We start from the raw sequence: 17,186 nt of genomic DNA, 5'->3' as shown, positions 1-17,186 counted from the left end.
GCCAATTACATATATATATATATATGTATATATATCGAAAAGGGGGTGAAAAATCTTTTGATCCCGAGGTAGCGTTAAGAGACAATCAATACCTGGGTAATTATAACTCGTTGTCCGGTCACCTCAGTTGATTTCCCAATTAATACTCAATTTAAAATAAAATTTCAGATGTATTTAGAAACAAATCCTAACACACGTTCAGTATTTTTCATGCCATTTTTGTTCCTTACAAAAGTTTTTTAAAATTTTGTTCACACATTGCGTGCTTATGCAACACCGTCGCGGAAGCATCGTTTCAATAGCTGCGTGCTTGCGTTGGCAGTTGGTTGCTTGCAACTGTCAACCGCCAGCGCAATTAGAATTGATAGCCATTTGCCAACATTTGGAGTAGAAATTTCGTGCGGCACTCTCCCTACATTTACTGCATCGCTGTAACATTTTGTGCTTTCTTTTGTTAAAATTTAGACCAACAACGTGTCTACTAGATTTATTTACATACATATATTTACATACATTTGTACATATTTCACACATAATCAAAACCCTCAAATATATCGAGATTATGCGCCTGCACTAGCTCGTAAAGTTCCCTTATTTGGTGTGACAACTCCCGATCAACTTCCTCACCGCCGCGCTTCATTGTATTCTCTCGTACTTCTTCTGGTGTCATCGCCTGCGCTATGAAATCTTCCGATGTGAAGTCTTCTGGTTCCACCAGTTCCATAAGGAAATATGAGGCGATGTTAATGGTGTACGGTAAGTATCGCCAGTATTCCCTCAACAGGCAGTCGCGGCTACAAAATAAAAATTAATTTTACAAAGTTGACCTACATACATTCATACCGCTACGCCTTGCATACCTCAAAAACTCAGGCACTTGTGCCGCCTGAGTGTTCTTCTTAAACGCAGTTGTTAATTGATCATAATACGTGTCGAATATTTCATCAAAGCATTTTTCACGTACAGACGTATAAGTAGACAAACATAAGAATGTGGCAAAGTCCAGCATCGGCGAGCAAACCCGCATCGTTTGCATATCGAACATCAGGGAATCTATCGGTTCCTCAGTGCCCTGAAAATATGTCGAATATCATATAAATGTATTTCATGTATTGTACAATTCTTCTGATTACTAACTTTAGAGTCCGCATATTTAAAAGCTATGTTGTTGCGCAGATAGTCGCCATGGCACAGGGTCACTAGTGGTTCTACCGGGGCCATCATCTTACGGCCAAATCCTAGAAAATTTCCGATGAGTTTGTGATAACGGTCCAAGAATTTGTCGTCGATTTGTGGCTGATATTTTCTTGTTACATTTATACTGCGCTCTCCGCCGTATTTGACTTTTAACGCCCATATAGGATGCATGTCCACCACTTCATAACGTGACTCTTTAAGACCCTTAGTTAAGCGATCGAACTCATCGCGGTGTTTGTGCCGCCAAGCAAAGCCGGTGCCATGAAATATGCCCAGATTACGTACTGTGGGAAAAATGTCAAATTATTTTACGCATATAACAGTGGCCATAATGTAACATTTTGCCATTCTAGGTGTACTAGATTCGATTTCAGACGCAGTCTAAGAGATATCGGCTTGCAACTTGGTACGCAAGCATTTATTGTGCAGGCGTAGGTTAAGTTTTATGACGAGTAAAATTCAACAGTAGCTACTGTATGCTCCTGTCCGCCTTTTTTGCAGTTTTAAAGCACTTTTTTTTAATTTAACTCGAGAGCTATACAAGTTATTAGCGTAATTATTGCTCTTAGTGAAAAGAGATTGAATGAAATTGAAAAGAAATTTTTGTTGTTGTTGTTGGCAGGTTCACATTTACATAATACATTTACTATTCAACAATAATGTTATTAATAATAATTTTACTTCTGGTTTCATCAAATATATACAATTTGGTTGCACTGTAATATCGGTTAACCAAAATTAATCCCCAAAAAAAGCAATACGGATGCCATTAAATGTTTCGATTTATTTTAGAAATCTGATTTTATATCTGTATTAATTTAAATCACTTGAATTTTGTAACTAATGCGAGTGTCCAATTTTTTTTTCGTGCATTGCAATAAAAGCTGTTCTTGATATCCGTTATCTTGCCGCTGATATTAGTTTTTGGTTAGTTTGGTTTTTTTTAATTTTATTAAAAGATAATTGCATTCGAAGTATTTTGCTTTCCCTAGGTCGGTAAAATCTTATATCTGTGCAATTGCATTCCTACCTGCCGCAAGCGCGTGAGCCAACGAAAGATTTGTTTTCTGGTTAGCTAGACGCCAGCTCCTAGTGCCGAAGTCTTCCAGCGAAACAATTGCAGAACACTTCTGCAGCTCGCCAAAATAAAATCGCGGAATATTCAAGGACTGCTGTGCAAACTTCTCGATGGCGGGCAAAATTAAGTTGTAGGTTAAAATTTCATTGGTGAAGAGCGCTGCGAATTGCACGGCATCGTACATTTCTTGCGGCAAATTCGGAGTTTTCTGTAATTTGGAAACAAGTTCGGGGAAATATTGCATATAAATACATTTTGTACAATTTCACTATTTTTTTAAGAAATAAATAATCTCTATATACATACTAGGTTGTTTAATAAGTTTTGCGGTTGGATAAGAGAGAGCGTTGCTACTAGTATATTTTTTATTATGAACGAATGCAAAGTTTCATTTCAATTTGTCAATTTATTCTTTGTTTATAAGTCTTTTAGTGTCGACGTGTCTCAGTTTTTTCTACAATGGAAAACATTACGTACCGTGTAGTGATTGAATTTTGATTTTTTAAAAAGGAAATTAGTACATTTTTCGATGGGTTGCTGAATTTAAACGTTGTCGTACAAGCCCTAAAGACGATCCACGTCAAGAGTCCAACAAACAGCAACAACACCAGAAATTGTTGAAAAAATACCAGATATCGTATTGGAAAATCGTCAAGTGATTGAAAAGGATTCAGTAGAAGCCCTAGATATATCATAGGGCAGTGTCAACAAGTAATCGGTTTCAGAAAGTTGTGTGCCGTATTCGTTAACAATGGAACAAAAACTTATTCGAATGCGATTTCTCAGCAACATTTAGAGTGTGTTTGAAAGTATAAAGTGGATTTTGTGCGTTGATTCATATCCTTGGATAAGGCTTGAGTCTATCATCATGATCGTAAATCAAAGCAAGAGGTTGAAGAGTGGTGTGAATCTGGTTCTTCGGCTCAGAAACGAGTTCGTGTCCAGAAATCGACCAAGAAGGTGTAAGCATCCGTTTTTTGGAGTGCGAAAGGAGTTTCGTTTATGGACTACTTGCAAATTGGTAATATATTGTAATAAATTTTGAATATTACTGTAACCTTTTAAACCAACTGAAGGAAAAAATTCATAAAAAACACCCAGTTTGCAAAAGAAAAAATCTATTTTTCATCAGAACAATGCCCCGTGTTACAAGAGCATTTTAATTTTAAATTAAAGTTCGAATTGCTGGAGCATCCAACGTATTTGCCAGACTTGGCCCCTAGCATTTTCCATATGTTTCCAGACCTAAAAAAATTCATGCGTGGAAAGCGTTTTTTCACCAAATGATGAGGTCATAACAGCTGTGAAAGCGTATTTTACAACCCTTTCAGATTCTCACTTCAGGGATGAAATTCATAAATTGGAATCTCGTGGAAACAATTGCATAGATGTTCTAGGAAAATAAAGTGTATTTCAAACCGTGAAATTGTGTTTTTCTTATCGAGCCACAAAGTTATTAGTGGTAAACATTTATTTTGGTTAGGGAATTGCCATTTGTTTGCATTTGAAACAAAAAATGGATTAGAAAAATATTTGAAAGCTATAGGTATCAAAGGAAAGGTGCTTAAGCAAGCTTCAACAAAAAATCTATAGAGTTGGTATTACACAATTTTTTTTTGGAAACTAAGTAATTGATTACAAAAATATATTAGTTGTAAAAATAGTATATATCAGTTGTAAAGTAATATACATTTATCAATGTAAAGGTAAAGATAACTTAAATTCAATAAAATTTTTAAAAAAACTTTGACATCAAATTTTAACGAAACAATTTAAATTAATAACAGAATATAAGTAGCAGTATAAAGATTTGAGTATCAAACGGAAAGTGTTCAAACGAATGCACATACATTTATTTAGAATTATTTGTGTATGGCGTTGCCACCTAACTTTTAAGGCTATAACATTAAATGAGAGTACAGTTCAATTATGAATTAAGATATCACGGAAATCATCATTTATTAAAAGACACTTTCTTATTGACGTTGCTAGTAATTCTTTAACTCAAAAAGCATTCCAATTACTTTATAATATCAAGTAGATTTGTACTAAAAAAAGAAAATGGCAACTAAAAACAGAAATTATTTTTCATTCGCTTTCAAAATTTGAATATTGTTAGGTGTTTTGTAAGTGTTAAATATGTATAAGTGTTTAATGAGTATTTTATTTTATGCACAAGTAAAGTAACTAGTTTGTCCACATATATATATATGGTAATAATCTCTGGGTGCATCTTCGCCCTCTTTCGGTGCATACGATATAAAATGAATGCGCTTATCACGAACTATAGCTGAACCTTGGCCTTCATATTTTTCGATCACACAAAACTCAAAATATTTCTCATCTCAACCCGTTTTTGTATATATATACCTTCTGCTCAAATATGAACGAGACGTTATCAATAAAACGGTCCGCGGATGACATATGGCAAAAATAAATTTTTTGTTTTTTGGTAGGACTGTTATAAGCTTACATGGCAAATTTCAGCGTGATATGTCACGTAGTTTGTTTTCTGTGCTACTGTAAACAAGCCAAGCTCGAGTGTGTTCTTCTGTGTGTTCTGGCAGAAATACACTCGGAGGTTTGCCATTGCCTGTCGAGGGGCGATCGCTATTAGAAAAATGTTTTTCTTAATTTTGGTGTTTTCACCGAGATTCGAACCAACGTTCTCTCTGTGAATTCCGAATGGTAGTCACGCACCAACCCATTCGGCTACGGCGGCCGTCCGTCCCTCTTTTGTATACCCAAGCAAAAAAAAAAAACATATTTAAATAAGTATCTACAGTTCAATGAGCCGAAAATCAAGTATAAAGGCATTTAAACAGATTCATTTCAACTGATATTCCCTCCATTATCTTCAAAAAAAAAAAAAAAATACAAAAAAAAAAAACAGCGCAGACCTAACCGCTGCACAGTGACATATGTCATAGATTTAGCTTGAATTAACTTAAAAACTATACAATTAATGAGATTTTGAACTAAAAATTTGTATTTGAGTCGCTTGCACAGCGGCAGATCATGAAATTAATTTTACATAAAGTCAAAGTCTATCTTTGGCGGTCTAAAATCCTCAGGCTTGGTTTTTAATTTTTCGTGTTTGCGTTTCATTACCAAATTTAAAGCATAATAGTGTTAGCCACTCCAAACCATCTGCATTTTTCTCAAGCTACTGAATAAAAAAGTTTTTTCATCGATTCCATTTCCATTTAAGAAGAACAAGAATCAATTATTTAAAATTTTTCGGGCTCCTGGTATAAATACATAATAATGTTTGAATTTCGGGGTTGGCGAAGAAGAAAACTAAAGTTCTATTTTGCTACACATATCAACCGATGACCACTGTATGTGTATTTTTTTATTAGTTATAATAATATTTTAAATTAGTGCTTTATCGTTCTTATGTTTGATAACCCAGATTAGAGTGCTACTACTTTATTACATCAGACACATATCTAAAAAAAAAAAGAAGTTTAATTTGCTAGAAGATGCAAAGCAAACCACAAGTCGCTTGCTCATCATAATAAACACATAAAATCGAGACGCATCTACACTAAGTGATAGCACTAAATAGCATTTCTTGCGATTTGTTGGTTTCAATGACAAAGTGTTTTGTTGGTTTTTTTGTTGTTGTTTTGCTTTTAAGTTTGTATTTTGATTAAAATTTTGACATTCAAATTAACAAGTTGGAAAAGCGAGAAAAACAGCAAAAATGAACTTGCAAATTTGGGTTGAATAAAACGAATCGTCCAACTGCAGGATACACAAATAAAATCAAACAAAAAGCGCATTTGATTCGCTACTCCTGTGCTCGCTATGTTTGTGCTCTGCTCGCTTGAAGGCGATTTGCCGGTAACGAGTATGGTTATATATGGTCCACCATTATCTAATTATTCGCAGAAAAAAACAAAATTTCTAATAGTTATTGCTCGCCACATCTACTTGTGTGTGAGTTATATATTATAAGTAACTTTCCCCTTTCGCTCTCGCTCTCTTCATTATCTAACTGGAATAATTATTATAGCTATGTAAGTTATATATTTAATTGTTGTAATTGTTGTAATAGTAAATGGGGAACTCTTTCTCTCTTCATTTTAAGTATAAATCTAACTGTTAAAATAAATTGAATAAGTATAGTTTTTAATGTTAAAAGTAGTCTTCAAAGTCACCTTGAAGAGTAAAGAACAAATTATTTTGAAGTGTAATCAAACTTGTTCCATTTTAATAAAAATAAAACTAATAAAAAATAAAACTTAACAAATTTATTTTATTTTCAAAAATAAATTTAACTGGCGACGAGGATGGGATATGTTAGTTAAAACATATCCAGTGATAATCGGCAAAAGAAAAGTTTAAAATTTTCAAGAAACCGATGTGAACCGCAAATAATTCAAGTGGACATTACTAAAGTGTGGCAAAAAGCGAAATTTTTGTAAACTTAAAAACTAAAAACTAAACTAAAAAAAAATATTTCGTGTAATAACTAATCCGAAAGAATAGTTCTAACAAATTTATGATCGTTGAAAATAATTTGAACTTAGCGCAGTTGAGTGCAAAACGGCAAATTTGTGCATAATTTGTGAGCAATTTTACTGCCCAAATTGATATGACTACTGTACATATATATATTTAAAGCGGACAAAATCTTTGACAAACAAGAAAAAAGATTGGCTTCGTAAAAAAACAAAAAAAAAAAAAGGAAAAGAAATTACTAGAAGTTAAAAGTTAACGGAAAAAGAGAAGAAAGTGTACGGTGTGCATTCCAGTGCTAACGGCGTGAAAGACGAAAGAGAAAGCAAGCCAGCTATCATTAGAGAAAGAAGCAGAGCAGCGTTTGCTTAGAACAAACAACAACACCCACAATGGCTTTGACGCTAGCTGAGAGCTTGCGTGAAGCGAGGAGCTTGCCTGCATTTAACGGGAGCAGTGAATATACGCTCAGCAACTACCTGAGGGACGTCGCAACTGTGTTGCAGCTAACGCCAGCAGAACATGTACAGACAATAAAAACAGTATTAAGCAACAGACTGCAAGGTAAGGCGTTAAAGGCGGTTGAAACCTTATTTAACCCTACATGGGAGGGTATAATAGTTAAGCTTAAGGAGGAATTTGGAGTAAAAAGAAGTTTTTTTAATTTAAGAAGTGACGCTCTAAACGAAGAAGCTAGAAACATTGAGGAATTACATTATAAATTAAGTAAAATTTTAAGTTTAATGAACACAAAGTATAGCTTAGAACCTGACATTTTGTATACACCTGAAAATAATGAAAAATTAATTTTTGATATTTATGTAAACTACTTACCTATTAGTATTAAATCTCTTTTGCTACAAAATAATATTAGATCTATTAACATAGCTTATACATTTTATTTAGAAAATAATTTATTAAAAGATATAAAACTAGTAAATAATAAACAAGCGAATAGTTTTGCGTATAAAAGTTTTCAAAACAATAATGATTTTCGAAATAACAATACCTTTCCAAATAATAACTTTCAAAATGCAAATAATTCATTAAATAGGAATGGTTTTCAAAGATTTCAAAATTCAAGCACCTTTCCTAATTATAGTAGCCGTAATAACAGAAATAATAGTGGTGGTTTTAATAATTGTAACAGAAATTTCAGAAATTTTCAAACGCAAACTTTTAACACTTTTAACAGAAATAATCAGCAACAACAAACCCAAAATTATGACTTAGAAAATTTTAGTAATTTACGACAAAATCAACAAAATTCATATAATAGACATTTAAGTAATAATGAAGAACCAATGGAAATTGATGCAATTCACGTTACAGAAAATTTTCCTGTGCAGCCTCGAAATTATCATTACCCATAGTAATATTAACTATAAATAATACAAAAACAAGATGCCTAATTGATAGTGGTGCTGCTACTACCCTCGGAGATTATAATTTTTTTTCCAATATAGGAATAAAGAAAAGTTTAATAAAACCAATTTTATTAAATACTCTGGTCGGTAATAATATTATTATAGATGAAGTGATAGTAAATGTGCCGGATGAATTCAAAGAAAAAAATAGCACCATGTCTGTTAAATTAATTAATTTTATTGATAAAAAATTCGATTGCATAATAGGAATAAATATTTTACAGCCCTTTGGAGCTATAATAGATTTTCAAAATAATACTCTTAAAGTAAATAATAACGAAATAAAACTAATTGACTATAAATTTAACATTTCTTATGAGGAAATTAATTATATAGAAAAATTTGAGCTGGATAAATTCAAAGATTTAATGCCTACAAACTTAAATAAGGAAGAAAATAAGTTATTCGAAAATTTTTTACATAAAAATAAAAAGACGTTTTATATTAAAAACCAAAATTTAACTACAACTACCTGTGTAAAACATAAAATAATAACTACTTCTAATAAAATAGTATACTGCAAGAATTATAGGCATCCACAGATTTTAGAAAATGAAATAGAAAAGCAAATAAATGAAATGTTAAAAGAAAATATAATACGCCCCAGCAAATCGCCTTATAATTCCCCTTTGTGGATTGTTAAAAAGAAGTCCGATAATTCGAACCAGCAGAAATGGCGATTAGTTATAGACTTTAGGAAGCTAAATGAAATAACTGTGGATGACAAATTTCCTCTGCCAAATATAGAGTCATTATTTGACAAGTTAGGTAAGGCGCAATATTTCTCGTCCTTGGACCTTGCGAAAGGCTTTCATCAGGTTTTGATGGAGGAAAGCGACATTGAGAAAACGGCTTTTTCAACGCCCCGTGGTCACTTCGAGTTCATTCGAATGCCCTTCGGTCTCAAAAACGCGCCCGCTACATTTCAGCGAATGCTAAACTACATTTTGGCTGATTATATAAATAAAATTTGTATAATTTATATGGATGATATACTAGTCTTTTCAACCTCGCTAACCGAACACTTAGAAAGCTTGCAAAAAGTATTTAATAAACTGAATGACTACAATTTAAAGGTTCAAATAGATAAGTGTAGATTCTTATCGAAAGAAACAAACTTTCTTGGTCATATCATAACAAATAATGGGATAAAGCCCAACCCCGAGAAAATTAATATAATACAAAACTTGGAGCTACCAAAGTCAGTAAAAGAAATTAAATCGTTTTTAGGTTTAACCGGATATTACCGGAAATTCATTAGGAACTATTCCTTTGTTGCTAGCCCTATAATAAAATATTTAAAAAAAAATAGTAAAATTGATATTAATGACAAATCTTATATTGACGCTTTCGAAAAATTGAAGAAAATTTTAACAAATCCACCAATATTATGCTATCCAGACTTTAATAAAAAATTTGTATTGACCACGGATGCAAGCAATGCTGCTATTGGCGCGGTGTTGAGCCAGGATGGCAAACCAGTAAGTTACGCCAGTAGGACTTTAAATGGACATGAAAAAAACTACTCAACGCTGGAAAAAGAATTATTAGCCATTGTATGGTCCGTGAAATATTACCGTCCATACCTTTTTGGTCGAAAGTTTCTAGTTCAAACTGATCATCAGCCTTTGAAATGGCTTTATTCACTTAAAGAGCCCAATTCTAGAATCATCCGATGGAAAATATTATTAGATGAATTTGATCTCGATATTGAATATATTAAGGGAAAGGAGAATAAGGTAGCTGATTTTTTGAGCAGAGTTGAAGTAAATCATAGTACGGAAGAAAATGTAAATATTAATTTCTTTAGAATAAATAAAATTGTTAATAAATATAGGACGCAAATAAGAATAGTTAAAAATAAAAATAAAGAAACCGAAATACTTTTTAAAAAATATAAAATAATATATGTGTCTGAGAATGACTTAAATAATACTCATTATTTGAATGATTTATTTAGACGTGAAATAAAAAGAGGAAAAATTGGGGTATACTCGGAGCTTGACAATAATAAATATAATATAATACAGAACAAATTAATTGAATTATTTTCTAGTAACAATAAAATAAATTTCATAAATTGTACAAAAGTTGCTAGTGATATTGAATCCGAGGAATCTTTATTGAATATCATTGATGATATTCATATTAAAGGTAACCATAGAGGAATCCAGGAGAATTTCGAAGAATTAAAAGATAATTATTATAATCCTAAATTATTAAAATTTATAAATAGATATTGCAATAACTGCAGAATATGTAATGAAAACAAATATGACAGAAAACCAATAAATAAAATATTTCAACATACTCCAACACCAGAAAAACCAAATGAAATAGTACATATAGATATTTTTCAGATACAAAAGACTAGTTTTTTGACAACAATAGACAAATTTACGAAATTAGGAACGGCACATAAACTAAATGACAAAAATATGGTAACAATTAAAACTAAAATCGAAGAGCGAATCGCATTTTTAGGAAAACCTGATAAAATTATTATGGATAATGAATTTAATAATGCACTTATAAAGCTGTTCTGTCAAGAAAATAATATAGAAACTCATTTTACAACACCGAATTCGCACACAGGAAATTCAGATGTAGAAAGAATGCATTCGACTCTCTTAGAGCATATAAGAATATTAAAAAACGCTGAAAATATTAATGACTCTGAAGAATTAGTACTAAAAGCAGTTAATTTCTATAATAATACAATTCACAGCACGACTAAATTAAAACCAATTGATTTTATAAATAAGTTACACATAAATTTAAAAGAGGTTAAGGTAAGATCTGAAGCAATTAAAAAGAAAACCATTGATAGAGAAAATATTAAAAGAGAAAATATTACACTTAATTTACAAAAATCTAATTTATATATTAAAAATCCTACTGCAATTAGACAAAAAACTGCTAAAAGATTTAACAGATACCACCACAGCAACCCTAATAAAGTAGACACTGCACAATTTAGACGCCCATTAAAGTCTATAAAATAAAATAAAAATAAATAAAAAAAATAATAATAATAAAAAAAATGAAATGGATTTGTAGAGCAAAACATGGAAAACTATTCGTTAATATTTTTTTTATATTAAATCACACTATATTTATTTTTTTAAAATGTAAACTATAGAATAAGAAATGAATATTTATGGCTAATATAGTTTAATATTTATCTTGGAAAAAAAACCGCTAAACAACTTAAATATATTTCAAGTTATTAGTTAAGTGTGATTGTATCACTATAAGAAACTATTAAATTTTCGGATTGTATATTATATTTGTAAAAGATTCGACGAGACTCGAATTCTTTAAGGAGAGGCGAGTTATATATTATAAGTAACTTTCCCCTTTCGCTCTCGCTCTCTTCATTATCTAACTGGAATAATTATTATAGCTATGTAAGTTATATATTTAATTGTTGTAATTGTTGTAATAGTAAATGGGGAACTCTTTCTCTCTTCATTTTAAGTATAAATCTAACTGTTAAAATAAATTGAATAAGTATAGTTTTTAATGTTAAAAGTAGTCTTCAAAGTCACCTTGAAGAGTAAAGAACAAATTATTTTGAAGTGTAATCAAACTTGTTCCATTTTAATAAAAATAAAACTAATAAAAAATAAAACTTAACAAATTTATTTTATTTTCAAAAATAAATTTAACTTGTGTATTGAAGTGAAAATTCAGTGTTCTCTCCGCTATAGAGAATTACTTGATTGAAATGCACGGCGAAAAATTATACCCATATTGTAAAAAGAAATTGCATTTACTCGTACATACGTACCTCTTTATTATTAGTATATATGAGTACAGCAGCATACAGTTAGTAACAGAAGTAAGTATACACCGGACACGTTTTCAACTTTCCCCCAATCGATTCCTTCAAACAACCTAAGTTATAACACAATTGTGTTTTATTTACATGAATGAAATACAAAAGTCATATTTGATCCAAATAATGACAAAATTTTAAAAAGGAACAAAATTATAGCTTTCTATAATATATTAAACTTTATTAAAATTCAAATTTATCAAAAGTAAGTATACAGTTCATCACATTATTAATTTGTGCAATCAAAAAAATAAAATAAAAAATTAAAATCAAATCCTAGTATTTGGTAGGATAACTTTACAATCGCTTTAAGTCGTGATTGATTTCACCAAGCTTCAGTTACAGCTGGCGGTATTTTATTCCATTCCTCTTGAAGGACGTTTTTCAGTTGTTCCTTATTTCTAATCGGATGTTTACGTATTTGCCGCTTTAAATGTTCCCATAAATGTTCGATTGGGTTGGTATCCGGGGACTGTGGCGGTGTTTTCAGCTGTTTTCGCACATTGTGTAACAGCTACTCTCGTACAATGTTGGATGTGTGCTTGGGGTCATTATCCTGCTGGAAGATAAACGTTCCTCCAAAACCCAATTTCGTAGCGCTTTCTTTTAAAATATTTTTCAAAATATTTAAATAACCATATCGGTCCATAATATTTTCGATAAATACGAAGTTTCCAACACCGTTCGCAGCCATACATCTCCAAACCATCACAGAGCCGCCCCCTCCATGCTTCACAGTGCCGGTCATATTGTTTGGATTCAATTCCGCGTTAACTTTTCTCCAAACTTTTTCACGGCCATCAGATCCACAGATACTGAACTTACACTCATCAGAAAATATGACTTGGTTCCAAAACGTTTGGTTATATTTTTATGAACTTTTGCGAATGAAATCCGTTTACTCTGATTGACACTACTCACGAAGGGCTTTTTCCTAACATTGCGCCCATGATTTCTAGCACTATACAAAACCCGGCGCGTGTTAAATTGTTTTCCAGGCTCATTTTTAGCTTCAGATTTCAATTTGGGGACACTTATTTTGGGGTTTGTCCTGATTTTCCGTACGACTAACCTTTTTTCTTTGGGACTTAAGAGCGGCGGACGCCCACAACGCTCTTTATTAGTGGTGCTTCCCGCACTTTTATATTTATTCACAATCTTTTGAACTGTAGCAAAACTCCTATCTATCAAACGGCCGATTTCTCGCAATGATTTATGTTCCTTGTGATATTTTATAAATCATATTATTGTGATATTTTTTAAATTATCAGAAAGCTCTTTTCCTTTTGGTGCCATTACTAAAAATGTCGCAAAAATTAATACAAAACGTACTTCCCTAAATTTTTATACTCACTTTGATTATTTCCTGTTAATAGTTATCTTTTTTAATCAATGCGTAAAAATAAATGTTATGCTAACAGAACAATCGGTACCTAAAATTTACAGCTAAATTAAGGCGCATATGAAAGGTTATCCCAGTACCCAATTACCATGTGTAAAATATTTGGATTACATATTATATTAAGGAAAGCGTTAGCGTCAAACAAATCTATAAATCAGGCTCCTGTATACTTATTTATGTTACTAACTGTATCTTCAATTTGCTCTCGAGAACTCTTATGGCTCGAAATATGATTGAATTGTTCATTATTCACATACATGCACACATATGCATTTCTAAGAGAATACTCACTTGCACTTGAAGGTATTGCATATAGTTTATAATTATATTTGAGAAATTTGCTTTATATAATCTTAAACAAGTAAGCATGTTTATGGAGTGCAACTTAAAATGATTTATAAATAAAAAAAAGTTACTAGGGAAATATGTGTACATATTAAATAACTAGTATTTGTATAAAAATTTAGCCAAGTTATCTTGGAAATTCTACTTTGAGATATAGTTTCAGCTTTTAGATTGAATAACATTTTCGAGTGTTTTTTTATTGCTATTTGCGATATGTGAGCTTGAATAGGGTGTACCATGAAGAGCATCTATTTTGAATAAAATTTTCATTCACAGTTTGTCACAATACTAACCTGATTTCTTTAGAGGCATCGAAATTATTCTGAGATTATTTCTTAAAACATTTGTCAGATGAGCCATAAGCCAAAAAACATGACGAAGACGATTCACAATCAAAAGTCTGTTGATAATTTTTATTGATTGTCGTGATGTGATCTATTCCAATTTCCTACTGCCAAAACAAAACAGTAAGTAGAGAGTACTAATACTCGTGAAATATTTGAGGGAATACTTTCATCGCAAGAGGCTAGAATTGTGGCGGAGGGACCCGTAGTTTCTTTATGATAACATTGCACCGGCTTACACTCTTCCATTTTGTATGGATGTAAACGACGTGAATACTGTTTCACAAGCTCTGTATTCGCTTGACATGCCCACTTGGGCCCAATCCCCATTACTCAAGTACAATAACTATTTCGCGGCAAACGATTGATACCATACAGGATGAGTTGGAGAAGCAACTGAATATAATTTTTAAATCACCCTATGAAAGGTGCTTTTCACTTTGTAAATTAATGGTAAAATTTGATATTTAAAAAAGTTTTATTAAGGGGGGAAGCTGGTCTAGAATTTTGAAAAAATCGAAAAATTTTTTTTTGTCTTAAAAGGTGCTTTAGGGTCTTAGAAATAATATACCAAATGAGGGATGCCAGCAAAAATGTCTAAATGCCCAAATTTTTCATTCGACGGCAGTGCCTCGCAGGTATGCCCCGAACTTATATTACTTACAACTTTAAACGCGTTTTTCTCGAAATCACTTTTTTTAAACTGGCCGAAGACATAACTCGAACAAATCTTTACCGATTCTTACGAAATTTTGACAATACATTCGAAATACCTTTCTCCGGAGACGTACGTAGGATTTTTTATTTATATTACATAGTTTTTTTTTTAATCAACAATTTTATGTCGTTCTTTATAGTGAAAATTGTAACTTTTTGTTCAAACGTGCACCATTTCGCGAAAAAACAAAATATCGAAAAAATCCTACGTACGTCTCTTTCTGTTGTTATATAGAAACTAAAAAAATTTTATTTTTTGATCCAGGACAAAAATTAAGGAGTTTACGTCTTCGGCAATGGACCCACTAGAAAAAAAGGCGCCTTAGGAGAACTGCTGGACAGCGGCCATTTTGAAATTAATTCAGAAGAAAAATTTTGTATTTGTACCATGAAAGCTATATTATTAAACCTATTTCACAGATTTTCGATTGATTCCTTTGTTGAGTCAAAATAAATTCATAAAATATGCCCATTTTTTGCGCTCTAGACCAGCTTCCCCCCTTAATTTCAGGTATTTCACAAAAAGAAAATCGTATTCATATAAGATAATCGTAATCCTCTCATAGCTTTAATAAATGCCGGCATTGACAATTTGATCCTCCTGCAATTACGTCACATCATTCATTTGCAGCATGTGAATCATGTGGATAGATAAAGTCTGTTACCTCTAATCCATAGGCTCATACTTTTCTCATACAAATGTCGGTAACCAACGACATTTCTTATCTCTCAGGCACTATTTTGACTCTGCCATTCACATCTTTCGACATAAGAAACGTTAAATTCTAACTCAACTTTAAATTTTTCAATTATAGTCATTTGTTTTGATTGGTTCAGAGGTGAAATTTTTGATTAATTTTTTTCTCAAAAATAGCTTTTTATTAGAATTAGGAATTTCAATTTACATATACATAAGTACATATGTATGTGTGTATGCACCTGTGTTCTTACCTTAACAATAATTGTGGTAGTTTTAGGCCCACTATCGCCTTCCTCCAAAGTGATAACCGCACGATAACAAGTGGTTAACATGAAGGCCTCTTCACTGCCAATAAATCGTACCTGCACATCGTTTAATTTGACGTGGTCATTTATATTACCGCTAAGCGAGTTATCTTCTCTAAAATGCTTATTTTTTATTATCTCTGGAAATAATGTACTCTTAATCCACTCAATTTCGACTTCAGATTTTGATTTCGCCATTTTTGTTTACAAATTTTTAATTCAAGTTTTTCCGTTTCAGTTGTGATATCTTTCTCGCATTTCTAACAACCGCTTTCAACTGAACTGGTTGGGACAAATGCTAAGCATTTATGCGAAATAAATTTTAATCAAAACATCAACAAATTATCTCAAAGAGAATGTAACTATGGTATGTGTAAAGACTATGAGAGCACTTGAATGAAAAGGAGAGAAAATTTAGTATATTTACATAAGCGATCATTTGATAAAAGTCCGCAATAAGCATACGAGTATAACTGAGAGATCTTTTATTGTTGTTTGTTCTCTCTTAGTCACTAGCTTGCACTTGCCGTTGAAATCGTTGAATAATATCAAATTGTACGGTAGTACATATATGAAAATATAAACACTGTTAAGTTTGTTTTGATATGTCTCATTTTTAAATTATAATGGAGAACATAAATATTTTGTTGTTGCGCTGGAATAGTATAAATGTTATGATGCCAGACTATTTCCACTTAATTATGAAATACCCTAATGTCTCTTCTTTTCATGTTTAACAAGTTCATTAACATATTTTTGTTCTTTGATGTTGATCTAAAGTAAGTGCAAAGCTAAAAATTATACAAAAATTTGTGAACGCATACATTTGCAGCGAACTGCGGCACGCCGAGCAGACAAGGCGTAGACGCGAACGCCGAGAAAGTGCGTAAATTAGCAAACCTATGCAGAGGTGAAACTACAGGTGAACTGTCGATGCCACACTCAACTGCCCAACTTCTGTCGTATTGCATCAGTATAGTAATTGACCTTGTATTCTGGCCTTGTACTCAAACCGCCTTCCAACGAAATAAAGGGTTTTTCAATAAGGGCGGGTAGATGTTGAAATGGAATAAAACAAGCTGTGTGTGAGTTATTGACAAAATTATTTTTTTATTTGAAAGGCGCATATATGCCATTAAGTGTGGAATATGACATCATTCAAATGCCCGCCTCGGCTTCTTATGGTGGAACGGATCCGAGTGGTCCCATTTTCAATGACTCTTCCGCATAGATTCGGCTGAATTTGAGCGATGGCCTGTGTTATGTTCACCTTTAGAGCATCGATCGATTGTGCTTTATTTGCATAGACCTGAGACTTCAAGAAACCCCACAGGAAAAAGTCTAGCGGGGTCAAATCGCATGA

General features: G+C 32.1%; 1 protein-coding gene across 1 annotated transcript; it reads right to left on the bottom strand.

Annotated features, from left to right (window-relative positions):
• Window positions 1-445: 445 nt before the first annotated feature.
• On the bottom strand, window positions 446-16,099 carry LOC129243819 (uncharacterized). The gene is made up of 5 exons (XM_054881148.1): window positions 15,770-16,099; window positions 2,228-2,483; window positions 1,138-1,481; window positions 861-1,072; window positions 446-794 (listed from the first exon to the last, which is right to left on the bottom strand). Exons 1-5 carry the CDS (start codon window positions 16,019-16,021, stop codon window positions 527-529), a joined length of 1,332 nt encoding a protein of 443 aa, XP_054737123.1. The 5' UTR covers window positions 16,022-16,099; the 3' UTR covers window positions 446-526.
• Window positions 16,100-17,186: the final 1,087 nt, after the last annotated feature.

This window comes from Anastrepha obliqua, chromosome 4, assembly GCF_027943255.1.
Source record: "Anastrepha obliqua isolate idAnaObli1 chromosome 4, idAnaObli1_1.0, whole genome shotgun sequence".
Taxonomy (NCBI): domain Eukaryota; kingdom Metazoa; phylum Arthropoda; class Insecta; order Diptera; family Tephritidae; genus Anastrepha; species Anastrepha obliqua.
This window is presented reverse-complemented; position numbering and strand designations above follow the sequence as displayed.

What these genes read in the sequence shown, in the direction of transcription:
- LOC129243819 (XM_054881148.1), bottom strand. Translation starts at nt 16,021, where the DNA reads ATGGCGAAATCAAAATCTGAAGTCGAAATTGAGTGGATTAAGAGTACA. An exon ending in GGCTCACGCGCTTGCGGCAG is followed by an intron (nt 1,482 to 2,227) that starts GTAGGAATGCAA and finishes TTTTTCCCACAG; the next exon opens with TACGTAATCTGGGCATATTT. An exon ending in CAAGTGCCTGAGTTTTTGAG is followed by an intron (nt 795 to 860) that starts GTATGCAAGGCG and finishes TTTATTTTGTAG; the next exon opens with CCGCGACTGCCTGTTGAGGG.